Source organism: Lepidochelys kempii, chromosome 1 (assembly GCF_965140265.1).
Source record: "Lepidochelys kempii isolate rLepKem1 chromosome 1, rLepKem1.hap2, whole genome shotgun sequence".
Classification (NCBI taxonomy): Eukaryota; Metazoa; Chordata; order Testudines; family Cheloniidae; genus Lepidochelys; species Lepidochelys kempii.
The window spans coordinates 257,866,073-257,882,860 of record NC_133256.1 but is presented as its reverse complement, the minus strand read 5'-3'; the positions used below and the strand labels follow the sequence as shown (position 1 = coordinate 257,882,860).

Below are 16,788 nucleotides of genomic sequence, written 5' to 3'. Positions count from 1 at the left end.
CTCATGTTCCTTCCCTCCCGAGGCATGTTCCATGCCTGCTGGGTGCTTCTTACCATGCTTGCCATGGGCCCCTGGTAGGATTGCCAACTCTGACTGAAGCTATTCCGGGAGATTTTCCCCCCCCCAAAACATGACATAATGTCATTTTCTTAAAATATTCTATTAAAATCTCCCGGATTGCTTTCAATAGTCACTGGGAGATCGATGCCGATTCCGTGAGACTCCAGGTCAATCCTGGAGGGTTGGCACCCCTAGCCCCCGTGCTCTATCCTCCGCTGCAACCCTGCAAACCGTGCTCCTAAACAGGGGCATGCCTGCTGCCAAGGGAGCCACCACGTAAGGACTGCCCGCAGTAACTGGACTTTTAGTGTCCGCTCAGTACATCTGACACTGAAAACCAGACCCCTGGTAACCCTATGTCCTGAGCCGGCCTGGCCTAGAGCCACCTCAGCCAGAGGCACCATCCTCCCAGCCCAACTCAGCTGCCTCCTGTCGCCCAGTGCCACCTGCCAGAGAGACCTGCGGGGAGGAGGGCGGTCGGGGGGAGGGGGCTCTAGATCCCCTTGGGGGAGTTCAGTCAGGGCTGGTGAGCAGCCTCCACACCCTCACAGGAGCTGGCTGGCAGCCCCCCTTGCCTGGGTCATCTGCCCCTCCTTAGGCAACTGGTAACCCCAAGCTTCCCAGGGATCACCATGTTGATGCCGAACTTAGTGCGGACACCCGATCAGCATAGCCCACTGCAGCCCAGAACTCCTGAGCTCAAGTGATCCACCGGCCTCAGGAGGGAAGAGTACCCCAGGCCAGCTCCGCCAGAGGGCTGGAAGCTCTGGACTCAGGGTTCTCGGTTTACAGGGTGGGCACGGGGCTGTCCCTCTGGAGCGAGTGCCTTGTTCCCCTGGAGGTGGATGGGAAGAAGGTCAATGGATACTGGGATACGGGTGCGGAGGTGACGCTGGCCCAGCCCGAGGTGGTGGCCCCAGATCGGGTGGTGCCCAACACCTACCTGACCCTGACAGGGGTGGGTGGGACCCCATTCAAGGTGCCCGTGGCAAGGGTACACCTGAAATGGGGGGCCAAGGAGGGCCCCAAGGGTGTGGGTGTGCACCACCATTTGCCCACTGAGGTTTTGATGGGGGGAGACCTAGAGGACTGGCCAAGCAACCCCCAGACCGCCCTGGTTGTGACCCGCAGCCAGAGCCGGGGAGGGGCACTGCGCCCTGACCTTGGGGAGGGTACCACACCGGAGGCGCAGAACCCTACCCTGGTGGGGAGAGAGCACTGAGGGGCACGGCTCAGAGAGGCTGTGGCCTCAGATCCGGCCAATGAGAGGGAACCGGGCCCCATCCCTTCCCCAGCCGCTGAGTCCCAGGCCGAGTTGAGGAAAGATCCCTCCTTGTGGAAGCTCAGGGACCTGCCCAACCTCAGGGTGGTACGGACCATGAGGAGAGGTTGCCAGGAGAGGTTCCTGTGGGAGAAGGGGTTCCTGTACCGAGAATGGGCTCCCCCAGGGGAAGTGGAGTCCTGTGGGATCAGGAGGCAGCTGGTGGTCCCCCAGAAGTATCGCCGCAAGCTATTGTACCTGGCCCATGACATCCCCCTCGCAGGGCACCAGGGAATCCGGTGCCCCCGGCAGAGGTTGCTACAGAACTTTTACTGGTCTGGGGTCTTTACCACTGTCCGGCAGTATTGCCGATCCTGTGACCCCTGTCAGAGGGTGGGGAAGGCCCGGGACAAGGGGAAAGCAGCTTTGAAACCTTTGCCCATCATAGAGGAACCTTTCCAGAAGGTGGCCATGGACATAGTGGGACCTCTGAACAAGACAACCCGGTCAGGGAAGAAATACATTCTGGTGGTGGTAGATTTTGCCACCCGGTACCCCGAGGCAGTGCCCTTAGCTTCCATTGAAGCAGACACCGTGGCGGATGCGCTCCTGACCATTTTCAGCCGAGTGGGGTTCCCCAAGGAAGTCTTGACAGATGAAGGATGAAACTTCATGTCGGCCCTGCTCCGGTGCTTATGGGAGAAATGTGGGGTCCGGCACAACTGGGCCTCAGCTTATCACCCCCATTCCAATGGGCTGGTGGAGAGGTTCAATGGGACGCTAAAGATGATGCTGAAAACATTTATAAACCAGCACCCACAGGACTGCGATAAGTACTTACCTCACCTGTTGTTTGCATATAGGGAGGTGCCCAGGAGTCTACCGGATTTTCACCTTTCAAACTGTTATATGGAAGTAGGGTGAGGGGCCCCCTGGACCTGATGAGAGACGAATGGGAGGGGAAGGCCACACCCAATGGAGAGTCAGTGGTGGAGTATGTCCTGATCTTCTGAGAGAGACTGGCTGAACTCATGGGCCTGGCCAGGGAGAATCTGGCCAGAGCCCAGAAGAAGCAGAAGATCTGGTATGACCGCACGGCGCGGGGCCCGTGCCTATGCCACCGGGGATCAGGTGATGGTTCTCGTCCCCGTGAGAAAGAACAAACTACAGGCCGCCTGGGAAGGCCCTTTCAAGGTTGTCAAGCAGCTAAATGAGGTAAACTATGTGGTGGAGCTGTCGAACCGGGCGCACCACCGCCGGGTGTACCATGTGAATATGATGAAGCCATATTATGCCAGGGGGAATGTGGTGTTGGCCGTGTGTGGACATTGGGAGGAGCAGGGAGATGATCCTTTAGTAGATCTATTCCCTAGGACCAGAGCTGGTTCCCCCCTGGAAACAATTCCCCTCTCGGATCAGCTAAACCCTGCCCAGCAAGCTGAGATCAGGGGGGTGCTGCATCCATACGAAAGCTGTTTTCCAACCAGCCTGGCTGCACTAATCTGACTGTCCACCGGGTGCAGACAGGATCGCACCCGCCGATAAGATGCTCCCCCTTCTGAGTCACATGGAAAACTGCTCAGGACCTGGAAAGAGAGGTCAGGGACATGCTGGCTTTGGGGGTGATCCAGCCATCTGCCAGCCCTTGGGACTCGCCGGTGGTGCTGGTCCCCAAAAAGGACGGGTCGGTCCGGTTCTGTGTGGACTATCGGAAACCCTATGCCATCACTGTATCTGATGCCTACCCTATGCCCAGGCCTGACGAGCTCCTAGACAAGCTGGGAGGAGCTCGATACCTTACTACCATGGACCTTACAAAGGGCAACTGGCAAGTGCTGCTGGATGCAGATGCCTGGCTGAAATTGGCCTTTATCACCCCTCTGGGGCTCTATGAGTTCCTGACCCTGCCTTTCAGCCTCAAGGGAGCGCCGGCCACCTTCCAGCGCCTGTTGGACCAGCTACTGAGGGGGATGGAGAGTTTTGCCGTGGCGTATATTGATGACATCTGTGTCTTTAGCCAGACCTGGGAGGACCATGTGTCCCAGGTTAGACAAGTGCTGGACCGACTCCAGGGGGCTGGGCTGACTGTAAAAGCAGAGAAGTACAAGGTGGGGATGGCGGAAGTATCTTACCTGGGCCATCGGGTGGGGAGTGGCCGCCTAAAGCCGGAACCAGCTAAGGTGGAGGTGATCAGAGACTGACCTGCTCCCCACACCAAAAAGCAGGTCCACGCCTTTATTGGGTTGGCAGGATACTATCGAAGGTTTGTGCCCCGCTTTAGCGCCATAGCCACCCCCATCACTGAGCTATGCAAGAAGGAGAAGCCAGACAAGGTGGTCTGGACCGAGCAGTGCCAGGAGGCTTTCCGGGCGCTGAAGGAGGCTCTGGTCAGTGGCCCAGTTCTGGCAAACCCAGACTTTGACAAGCCCTTTATGGTGTTCACTGACGCCTCAGACACAGGACTGGGGGCGGTGTTAATGCAGGAGGATGAAAAGGGGGAGAGACACCCCATCGTGTACCTGAGCAAGAAGTTGCTATCCCGGGAGCAACACTACGTGGCCATCGAGAAGGAGTGCCTGGCCATGGTGTGGGCCCTTAAGAAACTAGAGCCATATCTCTTCGGGCGACACTTCACCGTGTACACCGACCACTCTCCCCTGACCTGGCTGCACCAGATGAAAGGAGCCAACGCCAAGCTCCTGAGGTGGCGCCTGCTCCTGCAGGATTACGACATGGACGTGGTCCACGTAAAGCGAAGTGCCAACCTGATAGGGGATGCGTTGTCCTGGAGAGGGGGCTCTGAACTTCCCCAGGTCACTGGTCAGAGTGACTCCGCTCAGTTCAGTCTCGAAGGGGGGAGAGATGTGATGCAGCAGGGAGGGGGGAGTGTTGACCTGGGAATGTGGCAGGGGAGTTTCAATGGGAGACCTGAGAGCCTGTAATCTGAGGCAGGAGGGGGAGGTAACACCTCTGCCCAGGAATGTGAACAGGGGCTGCAGGAGGGAGCCTGCTGCGGGGGTTTAGGTTCAGTTTGGTGCTGGATGGTGGAACGCAGGGAACCCCAGGGCTGGGGTCTAAGCTCTCTGCTCCCCCAGAGGACTTGAGTGAGGGGTCCTGGTTGTACCCACAAGCTCTGTTTTAGACTGTGTTCCTGTTGTCCAATAAAGCTTCCGTTTTACTGGCTGGCTGAGAGTCTCAGTGAATCCCAGGAAGAGGGGTGCAGGGCCTGGACTCCCATCCCCAGCTTGGCTCCTGTTACTGCCCAGGTGCCCCCCTCCCCTGCTCTGACTGAGCATCAGTGATGCATCTGATGAAGTGAGCTGTAGCTCACGAAAGCTTATGCTCAAATAAATTGGTTAGTCTCTAAGGTGCCACAAGTACTCCTTTTCTTTTTGCGAATACAGACTAACACGGCTACTGCTCTGAAACCTGAAATGATCCTATTGGCATTAGGAATTCGCTTTCTCAAGAAGTGTGGCCCTAACCATGAGCCATAGCTCCTCGCGCACCGCCGTACGACGGGAGGGGGGAGGAGGAGGGAAAGGATGACGTGTGAACGCGCATGCGTAACGGTGATCGTACGCCCTTACGCAAGGCGCCGTGGAAGCGGCTATAAATAACGTGTGCGCGGCCTACCCGCCCCTTTCTACTAATTCGGTGCGCCTGCCTGGCGGGATGGTGAGTGGTGTTGGGGCGGGCGCGGGGCCGGGTCTCACCATCCCCGGCCATCGTCGCCATCCCGGCCCCGGCCGCCTCCGCTTCTGCCCCCCGATTCCACGGGGGCCCTGCTGGAGGCAGCGCGGGGCCCATTTCTTGGCGGGGAGGGGAGACGGGGCCGGAGAGCGGCCCCCTGACGGGCGGGAGGGAGGGGCGGACGGACACTCGCTGCCTGGGCTTGGAGAGCGGGAAGCGGGGGAGGAAGGACTGTGACGGCCCGGGGGTGGGGGCGGGGGGGCGGCTGCAGAGCCCCCCCCCCCCCGAGTTAGAATCGTTTGTAGGCGGCTCTCACACGTGTTAGCTGCCGGCGGGGGTGGGGGAAGGACTGGGGAGAGCCCGCCTGGCACCACGGGACAGCTGGGCTTTGCAGAGCCGCCGCATGGCGTTGTCCGGGCCTCCCGTAACTTCCTGCGGCCTGTTCCCCGCCAAGAGCGGGGCGCTGCCTGTAGCGTCTCACTCCTCTTCGGGAGATCGGGGGCTACGGATGGGCTGCAGCCCAAAGCTTATTGATGGGGGCTTCAGCTGTGGTTGACTCACTCCCGTCACTCTTTAAAGTGAGGCTTCGCTCTGAAAAGGGACAGGCGGTGGCAGATCTGCCACCTGTATATGTCAAAGTCTGAAATGCTGACTTTAGGGCTAAAATGCGCTTTTGCTGGCTTGACTTTTGCTAGCCTGGCAAGGCAGTGCAGTTGAGTGTAAGGTGAAGCCTTGTCTAGCTTGTGTGCCACTAGTATTGCTGAGGGAATTCCAGTTGCAGGGCCAGATCTTCTCAGAGTAATAATGTCTAAAGCTGTTTTGAAGTGTGGGGGGGAGGAGGGGAGTTTGCACGCGTCCAAGTGGCAGCATTTGGTCTTGCAGAGCCTGTTGTTGCTGGGTCTTACAGGCAATTTGCAAGAAACTGGGGATTGCTTGATGAACTTTAAAAGCAACACACTACTAGAGTAGCTGCCACAAGATAAAGCTAAAAGTTTTAGAATTCAAGAGGGTTTGACTTCTGGAAAATGAGGGCACTGTAGTTAAATTACATGGATCAAGTGAGCCCAGAATTGTCTATTATAGGGCTTCTTGCAGGTTCCTTAAGCATGTAGTGTTTGCCACTATTCCAATAAGGATACTAGATTGGATGGACTATTAGCCTGAGTTGGTCTCACACTTCTTATGATCTTATGTAACCTATCTAGACACTTAAATCTTAGGGTGAGTGTGCAGAGCTGGCAGTTAAGAAAACCTTGTTTTTGTAAGCTAATCACATTTCATCTAAAAGTGATTCCAACAAAGGTAGACCCCATGGAGCAGTTTTTGTCATGTCACTTTTCAGAGTAGAATCACATTTTGCTATTAACGTCTGTAATCTATAAGGATTCCCAGGTGTGTCCATTAATTTTTGCTTTCCCCTTAATAGACATTTAGTTAGAATGGCACTTTGGGTGTTCAGAACCTCATCCTCCAAAAAACCTTTGTATTGTGTCTTTAAATTTTCCTCAGTCGTGAACAAATCTGACACATGTAAGGCCCTGATGTAGTCACCATTCTAAAATGGTAAAACAGAGGAGAGCTGGTGTGGAGGAGAGGAACTTGTAGAAGGCAGGACATACTGGTATGCCTATGTAATGGCCCCCTCAAAGGGAACAAGAGAGACAGCAACTAGTATGCCATTAGGGGCAAATTAGTCACTCAGGCAACATGAGTGTTAAAAGTATCTCCTTTGTTTTGTAGTCGCACCGTAAGTTCTCAGCTCCCAGACATGGATCCCTGGGCTTTCTGCCCCGCAAACGCAGTCGTCGACATCGGGGCAAAGTGAAGAGCTTTCCCAAGGATGACCCCAGCAAACCCATTCACCTCACTGCCTTTCTTGGGTACAAGTCTGGCATGACCCACATTGTCCGGGAAGTGGACAGGCCTGGATCCAGTATGTATTCTCTGCTGCTCTTGTTATAGGAGGTCACTGTACAGCTTTTTTTCCCTTCACTGAGGCAGTGGGAGGAGACTGTCAGGTTCACATGGGTCCCTGGGTTTGATTCCAGTCTGATTTCTGCCAAGTCCTTGCTGTTCTTTACACTGGCTCCTCGGCTGTTGTTTCCAGTTGCTAGTTATAAAAGCAAGCTCCCAAAGGCTAGTGGATATGTCCTCCTCGCCAGTTCCAGACTTTGTGCCCAGCTGGTGATTGGTGTATTATTTTACTGTAACGGCTGTTCTTGGGGTGTGTGGGTGACTTGCCAAGGAGCCCCACTGGTAGAGCTGTGTTGTAGCAGGCTACTTATGATGATATTTTTTCGACGGGCGGACATAAGGAAATCGCTTCTGGCGCTTTTTGCTGACTGTCGAGTCCTGAATGTAGTTCTGTTATCAGCCACCACGCAGCTCAATTTGGCTACTCCATTTTACATCACAGGGCCAACCTTGGGTTTAAGTATAGCATCTAGTCACCATTATACCCTTAGGGTGCTTAATAGCTCAGGTGGCTAATCAAGGTCCCCTGGCCCGTGGATCCCACTGACTCCAGCTGCGTGAAGACCTTTTAGGGGGTCACTGGCCCCTCCTGATACTTTTGGGGTGGTGGTGGTGGTGGTGGTTCATCTGCTGTGGTGCTAATTGGCACAATGTGTTTTTTGTCCTTCCCAGAGGTGAACAAGAAGGAAGTGGTAGAGGCAGTCACAGTGGTAGAGACTCCTCCCATGGTCATTGTGGGCATCGTGGGCTATGTGCAGACTCCCCGTGGCCTCCGCACCTTCAAGACCATCTTTGCTGAGCACATCAGTGATGAGTGCAAGAGACGCTTCTACAAGAACTGGTAAAAAACATGGAGGGAGGGACCTCAGTCTGTGTTCCTTGCATTGCTGGCTTTGTTGAATGAGTGTAGTGCTATTGTGGTTTTTAGTCTGAACAATTCACTTCAAGGCTCCCACATCACAGCCAGTGGTTGGCCCGTCGGGATCTAGGTGCTAGGCTGAAGTTTTAGTCTGATCACATAATAGTATAAAACCGCAACTGGCTGGAACAGTAATTGCTCACTGCTTGTCAAGTGCTGTTCATGGTGGGGCTTGGGGATCAAGTGAACTGTCTGATGTCTGCATGAACACACTACACATGATGTTTTTTCCTGTGGATGGACATAAGAAAATTGCCTTTGTTGCTTTTCGCTGAGTGTTGAGCATAGTCCTTTTTTCTCAGGGAAGGGGGGGGGAGATTTTTTTTTCTTATCACTCTTCCATGCATTGCTGTCATGCCTTCCTATAAGGTCACTCTGACAGTAGGGCTTCAGTGGGGTTGTCAAGTTCTCCTTTGCCTATGGGATTAGGAAGTATTTCTCCTAGATGCTCTTCATGAACTTCCCACACTGCCAAGATATTGGGTATTGCATCGGTGTCCTCTTACGTCAGCTGTAGTCCAGGGTTGAAAGATGTAGGACTTTAATCAGCTGATAGGCACTGTCGTGTTGCAGAGCAGTGCTTTGATATTTTGTGAATGTTTTATACTGTGTATATTAATATGCTTTGGATGAATTCATGGCAGCTCCGCTCAGCTCTGGCAGCTCAGCCTCTGTCTGATGAGCTCCAGGCTCCGCTTGCTGGTGGAAAAGATTCCTTAGAAGCTGGCAATGAGCCGAAACCAACTTGGGTGGCAGCTCCTTCCGCTCACCCCCCTTTCGTTGGGGGACTGATGAAGGGCTAAGCCATACCCTCTCTGCTCTGCTCCTGAAGGCACAAGTCCAAGAAGAAGGCCTTCACCAAGTATTGCAAGAAGTGGCAGGATGAGGAGGGCAAAAAGCAGCTAGAGAAGGATTTCAGTAGCATGAAGAAGTACTGCCAGGTTATCCGAGTCATAGCTCACACTCAGGTGAGTGTTCTGACTCCTTCACAAAGAGGGCTCACACTTTGGGATACAGAGAATCCACAAGGGCTAGGGTGGTCCTGCCATTCTCTACAGAAACTCACTCCACTGCTGCTCTCATATTCCCTGTTCCCCAAATCTGGTGCTCAGTATTAATACCTAATAGTTATGGAGGGAGTGTAGTCTACTCTACTGGATAGCTCACTGGACTAGGACTCCAAAGACCTGGGCTCTATTCCCAGCTCAGCTACTGGTCTGCTGAGTGAACTTGGGTGAGTCACTTCCCCTCTTGTGCCTCGGTTTCACATCTGTACATGGGGATAATGATACTGAGTTCCATTGTAAAGCACTTTAATCAGTAAAGCACAATATAAAAGCTGGGTATGGTATTATTCTTGACTTCAAAGGCTTATGCAAACGACTAACAAATCCTTGCTGTACCCCTTCAGAGTTAAGGAGCCCCATCCCCATTTTACAGGTGTGAAAACTGAGTTTGGATAGTCTACAGTAACCTGGTGCGTGCACACGTGTGTATGTAGGCGTGTGTCAGAGCTGGCATTGGAACTTGAGTTCTTGGCCTCCATTCTGTGTTCAGACCAGTAGACCACTTCCTCTCTCTGATTATAGTTAGTTAGAAATAGGATTGAATGTTTTAGCCTCCTTTCCATGGGGGCCAGAGGATCCCAGGACATCTCCTTCACTTGGTTTTAAAAAATGGATGGCTACTATAGCTTCAGACCGCAAGGATATGCGGGCAGTGCTCTTCTGTGGAGACCATCAGTGGCTTATATTAATTAGGTCATTGCTAAGCAGTGTGAAACTCTCCTCTCCTTCCCACCCCTGTGTGAGTGCCAAATACTTCCAGACTGAGAAATGTAATAGGATCTCCTGTGTGGGAATAAGTGGAGTAAGCTGTCTGCTCACAAGACTAATATTTAGAGATGGCCTCTTGTGGCAAGCAGCAAAGGGGGGCGTGCAGCTGCTGTCAGCATTTTAATGTCAGTCCCCCTTTTCCCAAATATAGTGTAGAACACTGGGTGTGATGTCACCTTACTTAGGCTGGTACTCAGTCCCAGAGGCTTTGTCTTCAGTCCTTTTTTAAGATCCTCAGCCTGGCGACCAGCTGTAAGGGCAGTGTGAGGCATGTATTACTGCTGCTCTGTGTAAGTTCAAAAGTTTCTCTCTCTCCAACAGAAATTGGTTCAATAAAAGATATTACCTAACCCACCTTGTGTCTTTACTGCTTTTCCTCTCATTCCCTTTGGTGATCTGGCTGCCAGAAACGTAGGCCTGTCTACGTACGTCATTGTACAGTCTTGATAACTCTTCCCCTTACCCTCAGAGCTTCAGTCTTCCAAGCATTGTGTATATTGTGACTGGGATACAGCAAAGGTGGAAAAATCCATCAGACCAGGATGTGCATCTCAGAAAGATAGATTGCCCTAGAGATCTCAGCACTTTGCCTGGGTTATAATATTGCTAATGTGAGGTCTGTCTTCCAGATGCGTTTGCTTCCGCTGCGGCAGAAGAAGTCTCACCTGATGGAGATCCAAGTGAATGGTGGCACCATTGCTGAGAAAGTGGATTGGGCCCGGGAGAAGCTGGAACAGCAGGTTCCTGTGTCAACTGTCTTTGGCCAAGATGAGATGATAGATGTGATTGGAGTCACCAAGGGCAAGGGATACAAAGGTAGATGTTATGGCCGCCTCCCTCTTGTTTCCCCAAGGCTTCAGTCTGACCAGAACCCAGAGTTTAGTGGAGAGTTGTTTGTAATCCCCACACACTCTGTTGCCCTGGTACATAGGCCATGGGTCAGAGGGGTATCTTCATGTTGCTCTCACATCAAAAATGGACTGTTCAATGATGAGGCCATGGAATACGTGCTGGGGACAGCATCCGACATCCATGAGGAATCATTCCATGCTGCCTTCCTTCTGAGAACAGCACCCAGGGAACAGTTTGGGAAAACACGGGCAGCTGTGGGTGGGTTTTCCACAGAGAGTAGTTATTCCCAACACCCACGCCTAATCGGTACACTGATCTGAATTTCTGTTGGTGTTGCACTGGATACACATTCTCATTACGCAGCAGCCACAAACTGTGTGCATAGTGTCGTCACAGGTTAATGATAAACACCTCTGTAAAAAAGGCACATGCCACAGCTGAGCAGTTATGACAGTCTTATAGGGCTGTAATGTTTTGTTTTCTTCTTTTAGGGGTCACCAGCCGCTGGCATACCAAAAAGCTGCCCCGCAAGACCCACAGGGGTCTGCGGAAAGTAGCCTGCATTGGTGCTTGGCATCCTGCTCGCGTGGCTTTCTCTGTGGCCCGAGCTGGTCAGAAGGGATACCACCATCGCACAGAAATTAATAAGAAGGTAAGAGTCTGAGATGCATATTGAAGTGTCCTGGACAAACGAGTCCTGGTTCCCCCGGATGGATTGTCAAGGTCACTGCAGAATCCTCAAGCAGACTGAAGGTTTCAGACTACAATTCAGGCTTTGTTTGACTAGAGTTGCAGGCCTACAAAGTAATTCAGCATCCCTAGCTTACTATTACTTACCAACAACATGTAACTTGTTAGTATGTATAGGTGCTTAATGAAAACTGCCAGATCTGCACCCCGCTACTGGTTGGCCCTGTGCTGAAGGGCAGTGGTCTACAGTGAGCTCAGACTGTGCCTAGGACCAGCACTTAAGCTGCTTTGTTGTATTATATTTAGGGCCCTACCAAATTAATGGCTGTGGAAAACATATCGCAGACCGTAAAATCTGGTCTCCCCTGTGAAATCTGGCTATTGTAAGGGGGGGTCATGGTATTGCCACCCTTATTTCTGCGCTGCCTTCAGAGCTGGTGCCCCCAGCCATCCAGCTCTGAAGACCGCGTTGCCAACAGTGGCAACACAGAAGTAAGGGTGGCATGAAATGCGGGAGGGGAGGGATGGCCTTTTGAGTGAGTGACTGCCCAGGGCATTGGGCGGGGTGGTCCCTTCCTCTTCTCCTGCATGGGCTGCTCCCGGGGGCAGGTCAGACCCACCTCCACAGCCAGCACAGAAGTAAGTGTGGCACTATCATGCCACCCTCACTTCTGCATTGCTTCTGGTTGTGGCGCAGTTCCCATCCAGCATCTGCCACTCTTAGCTGCCCAGCTCTGAAGGCAGCACCGCCAGCAGCAGCACAGAAGTAAGGGGGGCAGTGCCACGATACTCTCCTCTTCTTTCTGCCCCCTGGACTGGACCTCCATGGTTAAAACTGAAATTTCAGATTTAAATATCGAAACAATGAAATAGACGATTTTTTTTTAAATCCCACAACCGTGAATTTTATTAAAATGGACTGTGAATTTGGTAGGGTCCTATTTATGTTTAAACATATCACAGCAAACCAGTTGGAGAAGGAGAGGCTGATGAATAGTCACACCAAAAAAGGAGGAGGAGTTGTCCAGTGAGTAGGACACTTGGGTTCTGCTCTCAGCTCTGCCACTGAATGGTTGTGACCTTGGGCAGGTCACTGAGGGATGTTTACGCAGCAAAGAAAAACCCTGTGGCTGGCTGCATGGCAGCTGGCTTGGGCTTGCAGGGCTTGGGCCCTAGGGCTGTTTTCATTGCTATGTAGACTCATGGGCTTGGGCTGGAGCCCAAGCTCTGGGACCCTCCCGCCTCACAGGGTCCTGAAGCCTGGGCTCCAGCCCAAGCCCACTAGTCTACACAGCAATGAAACAGCCCCGCAGCTTCAGTCCACGTTGGTTGGCACAGGCCAGGTGCAGGTTTTCTTTGCTGTGTAGACATACCCTTAAACTTTTTTCTCCACCCATAAAAATGGGGATAAAGCTACTTTAACCCACTCACATAAAACACGCTGTGATACTATCTTGGTAGGTATTGTTGCCGTTAATAATAAGTTGAAATCCGGAAATTCAGCATAATTGAAATTAAGGGTTTTTTATGAAATGGGTAGGTGGCCAAGAGCCTCTGTGTACACCAGTTCTAAGTATGTTAAAATACTTTTGATTTATTTCTGTTAATAGGGTGCCCTGGTGACAAGTTAAAATGCAGTGACTGAGGCATTGGCTTCATGATAGAGACAATATTTGAGGCTCTTAATTGCTGCCCCTAAACACCAGCCACATTTGTTTTCTACATTTCTGTGTGCTCAACAAATTTCATATGGATTTGAACTGCTGTTTCTGGGTTAGGGTCTTTGCTCCTGTCAAACCATTTGCACATGCAAAATAGCATTCTCCTTTTGTCATCTTAGGTCTACAAGATTGGCCAAGGTTACCAAATCAAGGACGGAAAGCTGATCAAAAACAATGCATCAACTGACTACGATCTGTCAGACAAGAGCATTAACCCTCTGGTGAGTGGCTTTCCAGCTGTTAAAGGTTAAGTGTGTGGAAAGGGTATGGGAATTTAATCCTGGACTGTGAGCTCATAAACCAAACCACTTATTCTAGTCTAGTCAATACGGAAAAGCTCAGGTACTGCAGGAAACGATATTGATTCCTTTGGTTGCATTCTTCTCTATCAATATTACACAAGTATAGTACTGTGGATTGCTGAGCTGTATTTGGTTGCAACTTAAGAGAATGGTGTCAACTTAAAAATTACACTTGTGTCTGTTGTAAAGGCCACAAGGATTGGAGGGAGGACTCAAGCAGGTGTAGGACCAGAAACAACTGGTTCATTGTCTAGATTTCAAGTTTGTGTCCCTTTACCATGGTCCTGATCACTCTTGGGCCTTAGACCCCCCAGGCAAGTTTTTGCAAAAATTGGGCTCCTGTGTTTTCAGCTTGGATAATTCTGTCGGCCTAAAATTCTCAGCTCTTTTCAGCTGGAGAAGCTTTTGATTTGACTTCCATGACAGTGTGCTGTTGCTGTGGATCATTAAATGGTTGCCTTTCAGTAGTGTGCAGCTAGAAGGCCCTCACAGAGGCCTCGAACACTGAAGTTTTAGCCAAAAAATTAAAAGAAATGTTCGCCTCTTTAGGCCTGAATATTTTTTATTTTTTTTTTTGGTTCTTGGCTGAAGAGAGAATCGGTGGTAGCTGGGAGATTTCATTTAGGGCAAAGTGGCTAGCCAGGTTGTCGCTCTGGGGAGTCTTAGATAGGAAGCTGAGTAGTGAAGCATTTATAAGTCATGCTGTCTGCCTTAGGGGATGTAACGTGCCAGCTCAGTGCAGTGGAAGAGCAAGAGGCAGCCAGGCAGGACAAGTGGAAAGGTGGGGGGGTGGGAAGAGCTAACTGAAAAGTAGCTTGTGGCTTGCTGGGAAAGCATAATCCCTGTGTCAGAGCCCATGACATAGCAGCGTGAAAGGACTAAAATCTCCAGAGGCTGCTCTAGTGAATGCTGGGCTGCCACAGCTCCCTGCGGAGCCATCCAGCAGCACAAAATAGCTGCCACTCTGGCCACACCTCTTACTTACCTCCTCCGGTCTGCCCTTCATGTCTTGGGCTGCTCAGAGCTCTTGTACCTATGCTTCCAGGGACTCTCCCTTACCCTGGGGGTTTCCCTGGGAGGGAGGTCTGCTGGCCGTGACCCCTTTAGAGCCAGCATGTGTGCTGTGCAGGAACCTCGGCACCCGCAAAATCAGAAGGTACGGTTCAGTTTAGGCCAGTACTTACTGCTACTGCATGGTACCGTGTGTTTAACCATCCTCTCTCTACTCAGGGCGGTTTTGTCCACTATGGGGAAGTGACCAATGATTTTATCATGTTGAAAGGCTGTGTGGTTGGGACCAAGAAGAGAGTCCTAACTCTGCGCAAGGTGAGAAATGCAAGAATATTGGTTCTGCCAGTCTGTGGGAGGGAGCCAGGATTCTCTGTTCTGCCTTGCCGCATGCTTCAAATTAGAGTCCCTTTACCCCAGAACATTGTCTTGTTTGATAATGGGTAGGGCTTTCCATAGCAAGCTAGAGGAGAAGACTTGGGAAGAGAAAGTGATGCCCTAACACAGGAGTGCATGCTGCCTAATGCTAGTGCACTGCTCTTCCGAAACGCTTACCAGTGTCACTGCTGGGGCGCTGGGCTAATGGTCTCTCTGGAATGCTACGACCTGCATTTTGTTGTTAATGAAGGACGCCGATGCGTTTGAGAGCTCATGTGGCTCATGAAGCTTCTCTTGTACAATAGCTTTTCCTTCTGCCTGTTAATGCTAACCTGTGGTGACCACTCCATCCCCCTGTGCTCCTGCCTTGGTTGGTGTGATAACGGAGTGACTTGCCAACACTGCTGTTAGAGCAGCCGGTGTGTTACCAGGCTCTTCAGCTCCTTGCTGTGATGGTGGTTTGGATCATGTGTGTTGCCCACAGAAATCTCATTTTAAAATACCCAGTTAAGGCAAATTCTAGCAGGGAATGCAGGTCCTCTGCTGAAAATTGGTGACCTGGGCTGCCACATTTGAACATGTCTCTTCCCCACAGTCCCTGCTTGTGCAGACAAAGCGTCGGGCCCTGGAGAAGATTGACTTGAAGTTTATTGACACAACTTCCAAATTTGGTCACGGCCGCTTCCAGACGGTGGAGGAGAAGAAGGCTTTCATGGTAAGGGCATTGATCCCCTGGAGCTCAGTTTTGTATTGCATACCTTTGTATTGTCTTGCTGCACAAGCATGCGTCTGTGCAGACTTGGACAGAGGTGGGTGCCAATGCAGTGTGTTCCCACCGTGAGAACTGCTGTTAATAACTCAGCCATTGGGTCACTGGCACACGTGTACTCACGAAGCACAGCACAGGGGTTTGTTCCAAGGCTGTGTAACTGTCCAGATGAAGTTTGGAATCCTGTGGGAGGTTCATTTTTTCAAGACCCTTGTGATTGCGAACTCATTTCATCTACGTAGCCCTTGTTACCTGGAGCTGGGTGAGGCTTGGATGCTGCCCCTGCCCCAGCATATGGGCTGTTCGGTGATGAGGCCGTGGAACTAGCACTGGACACAGTATCCGACAGGCATGAGGAGACATTCCATGCTGCCTTCCTTCTGAGCACAGCTCCAGGGAACCGTGCGCAGGTTGCTGCAGGCAGCAGAGCAGGCTCTCTCTGCCCATGGCACACTGAGTATCTGATCTGTCCTTGGTGAGAAACAGCAGATCTCTGGTCCCTTCTTGAACAGTTTTTAATGTGGCAAAAACTGGTTTTGAGTAAGATTTCATCCACCATTTAACACTGCAGGCTTTCAAGAGGTGGAGCTATTTATAAGCTGCTTAGTGCTTTCTCAGGAAGAGGAGGCAGTGATGATGGCTCTAAAGTTAGCTTTGCCACTAGGTGGTGCCAGATTTTATATTTAAACTGTTAGTTTGAGATGGTGAATAGCAGTGTAGCTTCACCAGCCTCCATTTCTGCTGCTTGCTTCAAGTTCAGCCACACACTTAAGCTAAGATCTGCACCACAAGTAGGCCTGTGGCCATTGTCTTCATTAGTGGTTCAAAGCAAAGATAATCTTCCACAATGAGGTACTGAGGACGGTGGGGTCTCCAACGCTGGGGAGATGGTCAGGTCTGCTAGGTAACTGCGTGTTTGGGTTTTTTGCAGGGACCACTCAAGAAAGATCGTATCGCTAAAGAGGAGACCGCTTAACATCTGGAACAGTCCTGTGCAGCTCTGGGGTCTGCCTCAGACAAATAAAACTACAGATATTTTCAAAAATACCAGCCCTCCTGCCTCTTGCTTTATGAATGTCTGGGTAAAATCTGAGATTGCTTTTGCTGTGAATCTTATTCATATTTAGCTTTAGCTGGGTCACCATGGTAACTTGGGGCTTCATGTCCTACCTTCTGCACCATGCTTTCTTTGCAAGAGGGTTCCTGCAGCACAATGAAAATTCTCTCACCACCATGACCCCCCTTCCTTTCCCCAGTCCGTTTTTGTGAGTGTGAACAGGGAGCTGGTATACCAAAAACACAAGCCCTCATGCTCCAGAATGTAAT

The 16,788-nt window shown here is 51.4% G+C and overlaps 1 protein-coding gene and 3 non-coding genes across 4 annotated transcripts; all 4 read left to right on the top strand.

Moving 5' to 3' along the window:
• The first annotated feature begins 4,896 nt into the window (after window positions 1-4,896).
• RPL3 (ribosomal protein L3) lies at window positions 4,897-16,507 on the top strand. The gene is made up of 10 exons (XM_073326762.1): window positions 4,897-4,999; window positions 6,755-6,947; window positions 7,661-7,829; window positions 8,740-8,875; window positions 10,372-10,558; window positions 11,086-11,246; window positions 13,125-13,226; window positions 14,538-14,633; window positions 15,289-15,408; window positions 16,394-16,507. Exons 1-10 carry the CDS (start codon window positions 4,997-4,999, stop codon window positions 16,436-16,438), a joined length of 1,212 nt encoding a protein of 403 aa, XP_073182863.1. The 5' UTR covers window positions 4,897-4,996; the 3' UTR covers window positions 16,439-16,507.
• LOC140905654 (small nucleolar RNA U82P) lies at window positions 8,693-8,739 on the top strand. Its single transcript, XR_012156899.1, has one exon. It is a non-coding gene; the product is annotated as a small nucleolar RNA U82P (small nucleolar RNA).
• Window positions 10,722-10,814, top strand: LOC140905650 (small nucleolar RNA U83B). The gene has a single exon (XR_012156896.1). It is a non-coding gene; the product is annotated as a small nucleolar RNA U83B (small nucleolar RNA).
• On the top strand, window positions 15,761-15,853 carry LOC140905651 (small nucleolar RNA U83B). Its single transcript, XR_012156897.1, has one exon. It is a non-coding gene; the product is annotated as a small nucleolar RNA U83B (small nucleolar RNA).
• Window positions 16,508-16,788: the final 281 nt, after the last annotated feature.

What these genes read in the sequence shown, in the direction of transcription:
- RPL3 (XM_073326762.1), top strand. An exon ending in GAGTCATAGCTCACACTCAG is followed by an intron (nt 8,876 to 10,371) that starts GTGAGTGTTCTG and finishes TCTGTCTTCCAG; the next exon opens with ATGCGTTTGCTTCCGCTGCG. An exon ending in GAGTCCTAACTCTGCGCAAG is followed by an intron (nt 14,634 to 15,288) that starts GTGAGAAATGCA and finishes TCTTCCCCACAG; the next exon opens with TCCCTGCTTGTGCAGACAAA.